The sequence below is a fragment of the Rhagoletis pomonella genome, unplaced genomic scaffold, assembly GCF_013731165.1.
Source record: "Rhagoletis pomonella isolate Grant_MI unplaced genomic scaffold, Rhpom_1.0 Rhpom_scaffold_00006, whole genome shotgun sequence".
Lineage (NCBI taxonomy): Eukaryota > Metazoa > Arthropoda > Insecta > Diptera > Tephritidae > Rhagoletis > Rhagoletis pomonella.
The window spans coordinates 74,253,882-74,258,845 of record NW_023458560.1 but is presented as its reverse complement, the minus strand read 5'-3'; the positions used below and the strand labels follow the sequence as shown (position 1 = coordinate 74,258,845).

The 4,964-nt window shown below is 36.5% G+C and overlaps 1 protein-coding gene across 1 annotated transcript in view; it reads left to right on the top strand.

Moving 5' to 3' along the window:
* The window catches only part of LOC118741288 (Down syndrome cell adhesion molecule-like protein Dscam2), a gene marked incomplete in the record, with an annotated part of 349,017 nt that overhangs the window by 179,052 nt on the left and 165,001 nt on the right, over positions 1-4,964 (top strand). The window contains 1 exon segment of the mRNA XM_036473206.1: positions 1,748-1,944. Coding sequence (XP_036329099.1) covers positions 1,748-1,944 — 197 coding nt within the window.

The window sequence follows — 4,964 nt, the reverse complement described above, 5'->3', positions numbered from 1 at the left end:
GAAAAAGCATCTCATCTTCCATCCGAATCAACCAAAAAGTGAAAATTCATTTTTTGACACCTAAGCCCCCTTTCCGTAGACCAGGTCACATATATTTTTTTGTTTGAACGTTGTCGCATGCCGAAAGGTACATCCCACAAATGTATTTTGAAAACTTTTGATTTTGAAAATTTAGGAAAAGTCAGTATAAACAATTTATACGAGTGAAAATGAATAGATTTTTCCCATTTTTGGACTTTTTAGTTAATTTTGGAGACTTGTTAAGGACCATGTCGGGACTGGGTAAAAACCATTTCGGGCCTAGTTCACAACTATTTCTGGACCATTTCGAGACTAGTTCAAGCGCTATTTAGTAACATTTTCATGGCTAGTTTGGGTTCATTTTGGGACTAGTGAGAGACCATTTCGGGATCAATGCAAACTTTGTTCGAGATCATGTCAGGACAAGTTCACCACTTTTTCATAACCACTTCAAGACAATTTTGGGACTAGTTCGGGATTATTTCGGCGGGTCACGAAAATCCTTTAAGAAAAATCCCCAACTATTGCCGAATTAGTTATGAAAAGTTCGTCTATTGCGCCCGACAAAAGTAATAAGCCTAACCTATTTATATATGTAAATAAATCCCTTAAGGCTTTGCCAAGTCGCACACAGATTTATGCATATCAAATTTCATGAATACCTGGTACTCATGCATTTTTTTCTTTTTTTCCTCTCAATTTTCGCTTTCACAAGCACAAAAAAACTTGTTCGCTTAAGCCTTAATTGCGAAATTTATTAATATTCTAAGACAAAAACCCGAACCCTGATTTGCTATCAGCTATCAGCGCAACTATTTTTTAATTAGATGCAAATGATTGGCCCAGTTTCGTTTGTTTGCCAACATTTTTCTATTTTATTGCTGTTTGCATAGAGTTTCATCTAATCCCCTTGTCATTCGTGTCTTTTTTCTGCTCTTTAATGTTTCTGTTGTGTTTGTTTTTTTGTTCTTTAATTCCATCTGCATCAGTGCTTTTAATTTTATCTCGTGTCCGTGTTAGTCGCGCTCGCAAATTTACTATTATTTCCAACAGAAAGTGCAAGAAATAAATTCTTATAAAACTTCTTAATACCCCACACTGCATTGACTGCCAAAAATAATGTACATATATGTACATATATATGTAAGAATGTATGTACGTATGTATATGTGCACTAGCATGTGCCATCGACTACAGTCTTGTCTTGCAATCCTCAAATATTTACGACACAGTTCATTGTGGTTGGCTGCCAAAAAACCAGCGCCAGCAACAAAACAAAGTCAAAAAGAAAGTAAAAGCGAAAAATAGGATCAACAAAAAAGTCTTACACACGGAATCAGGAAGAAGTGCGCGCAAACAAAAAAAAAAAAGCGGCGGCACAACTGCAAATGCTGGCGAATAAAAGCGCAAGCAGCTAACGAGTAGGAAATAATCACGGACCGGAGGCCCACAAAAAAAAAAGCCAAACTCAAAGTGAACACAAATTAACAGCCAACGTTTTTCGTGCCACGCTGACTTAAATACATGCACTGATACATCCATACGTACATATATGTATATACAATATTATTGTAGTTGATTTAATTTTTCATGTACTGCTATCTACTTGTATGTAGTTTTCTCTTCTTCTCATTCTTTTTTTCTCTTTCTTTTTTCATGTCCTTGCGCCGCCGACCGCCGCATCTGCGCTGCATTTGCTTCAACGCTTTTTGTTGCTTCGGTGCAGTTGGTATCGCGAGGGTACCAATACTCCGCTACAGGCTGCCGTCCGCACGGGCGGCTCAAAGGATCAGCCCACAAATGCAACATTGACGCTGCAACCGCGTCGCGAGGACGATGGCGCCAAATACAAGTGTGTCGTACGGAATCGTGCAATGAACGACGGACAACGGTTAGAGGCAACCGCAACTTTAAATGTTAACTGTGAGTGGAACATAACGGAACATTGATTTTACTTGCACTTTTTTTTTTGTAGCTATATACTGTATGTATATTTATCCGTTTATCCTTTTCATTGAGGTTGATAAACGAAATGAATTTTTGGCTTCGAAAAAAAAAAAAACGAAAGCGAGCGTGCAGGAATTGACATTCGGCAATCACATTGCCTTGATTTCTTATTTAGGGGTGTATGCCTTGATTACTTACATATTTATATAGATACCCACTTAATTCTATGATTTTTTTCACCATTCGTTACTTTCTTACGTAACTCCTTGTCAGTCTAACTATCTATATTTATGCACAAAACTAGCGGCCTTTTTTTAAATTATACCCCGCTGTTGCCCTGTTTGACTAATAGGTGTTGTAAGCGCTCGCCACTTACGGTACGTAATTTATTGCACGCACACGCTTTGTCCAACTGAACATGATTATAACTAAAGTATTTTCGAGAGCTACACTCCTAAATGAAAACGTAATTCTTTAGTTCTTCATTGACTACATACGCGTTTCTGGCACTCGCATTGTTGCCCCACATTTATTTCATTTGGGCACCCTTTTTTCGGTCATGTCATCAGAAACCGCTATTCGTGCTCGTTTTCATGCATTCTACTTGCCTCCCAAATTAAAGTTAAATGTTCAATTATTACGATTGAAGGTATAGTCCATAATTACCTCTCAAGGTCGCGATGACTTGTTTTACTTCCCTTATTCCAATGGACTCCACCTTACCTTTTCTTACAGGCAATTGTGCGCCATGTAGGAAATATTAAGCTAGTCGCCATCAACTTTCCAAGCAGTAATTCGAAAGGCAACTTGGGTTAAAACGTGGGATAAATTTATTTTGAAGAATTTCTTCTTAATAGTGTCAGCATGACAACTTCCGTAACCCAATATGTACATAGGTCGAGCTCAATGTTGCCACTCGGAATTTTTATTCTACCAAATCCAAATCCCTTCCACATGAGTTCAGAACCTAGCAAGCGTGAAGCTTCGCATTTTAAGCTACTACTGCTTTTATTTACACCCTTATCTTTTAAGCCAATGCGAATTAATGAAAATGCATCAAAAATTTGGCCGGCCACTTGAATATATCGCGCTCCTCACTCGGTAGACTGAAAGATCTCGTAGAGAAAAAATCGGTTTCGACTTTGTGCCATCTTTAATGTAATTTCTCATTTTACGCAACGAGTTTTGACAAGCATTCCAAAATATATAATATTCTGATTCTTTCTAAATGATAATAAATAAGTATAATGGTAATGCGAAGCTAACTTCTAAGTTAAAAGATGCCAAACATTTCACAGTATAGCTGTCCTAAGACTAGTTTCAGAAACGTGCAGATAACGAGAAAGCAAGCTTTCTCGCTTACTCTTTTTACCATTTTAATTACATGAAATTACGAAAATGTGTTCCCAGTTCTTGGTTTGAATAAAACCTACCAAAAAAAACCAAGTGAAAAATGTGCTACCAATTTTGGTAGGAAAAGCTCAAGAACGGCATCACTGGTAGAGCTGTAAGCTGTCAGTGATAAGTAGGTGCCCGGTTTGGTGCCAGATCAGCGCATTTTTTTCTTCTTTTATCTTAATTTAGTAGATAACCTCATACAAATCGAAGAATTTGCTTTCGACGCAATCAATATTTAAGATTTTGCTTGCGGTACAAGAATATTATCTTTTACAGAAAGTGCTTCATTAGTTTATGATGGTTTGTCTTTGTCTAAGAAGATGAGGTATTTTTGTCCCATCAGCAACTCTTATAGCCAATACCATCGAATACTTAGCAGAGACCAACTGGGCCTCTAGAAATTACTAACTTAAGAGCTCAAGCCTAGCCAGGAGATAGAATTCCAAGCTATTATAAAGAGAATGTTAGTCTTTTCTATGATTTTGTAGCCGTTTCCAATGAAAACTATTTTGGAAAGACAACGATAATTTACATATGCTATTTCTGAGATCACCATATCTCGCCATCAGACTTCTGCATCGAGTTAGCTGGGGTTTAAACAAGCGACTACGACTTACAAAGCTTAAAAATGCGGTTATTCAGCTTTAGTAGTCTCGTCTTTTCTTCACATTGACAGCATGAGTCCGTTCATTTGAAAATTTCATCTTGGCTATTTTAGGAGACTTACAGCATAAGCCGGTTGAGAATTATGGTTAGAGAGTGAAATAACTGTAAAACATAAGTTATATAGCGCATTATTTTGCATAATTCTTGGCGCACTTTTACAACTAATCTAAGAGAATAGATGACCTTTTTTACCTTGTTATCTGCTAGTTGTATTCAAAGGATCTGAAATTGCTATGTGTGTTTATCTTGATAACATTTTTTGGTTAATAACTGATTCAGTAAAACTGTATTCAACATTAAATTTTTCCATTTAGGACCTATATGTCACCTTCATAGTCTCTGTTTATCAATTTTGCTGGGAATTTCTGTCAATATGTTCCCGCAGATGTGGAATATGTGAGACCACATGCTAACGTTAATCTTACGAAAAAATATGTCCATACTCAAAGGTTAATACAGTTGATACCTATTTTTCCTGCTGGGTTACCCCACACTTTTTGAAGCAACGAAAGTTGTCACCTGCTAACGTATTAAATATGCCATTTTATCACCAACGAATCACTGTTATTATTTTATTTGGTTATTTATAGTGCAATCAAAATGGTTGTGGGTGGGTGTTAACAATTTTTCACCTCGATGCGAATGACAACTGAACGTTGTGCTCGGCCGCAATACACGCAATTGGCATTCAAATCATTCATTTAGTCTGAATTACAAGTGTATGAGAGTGGATTGGTTACTAAGGGAAAATTCTGTATTCTATTATTAAATGTGAGTAATGTTTGCTGGTTTGTTGATGGCGCGTTTGTGAAGAGTTTGAGGATCGCGTGTTAGATAATTTTTGATGAATATTTCTTTTATAAATGAATCAATTTCGATGATTATATTTTTCTATACGAAACAATAAAAACTAATAAAAAAGAAAATGAAAA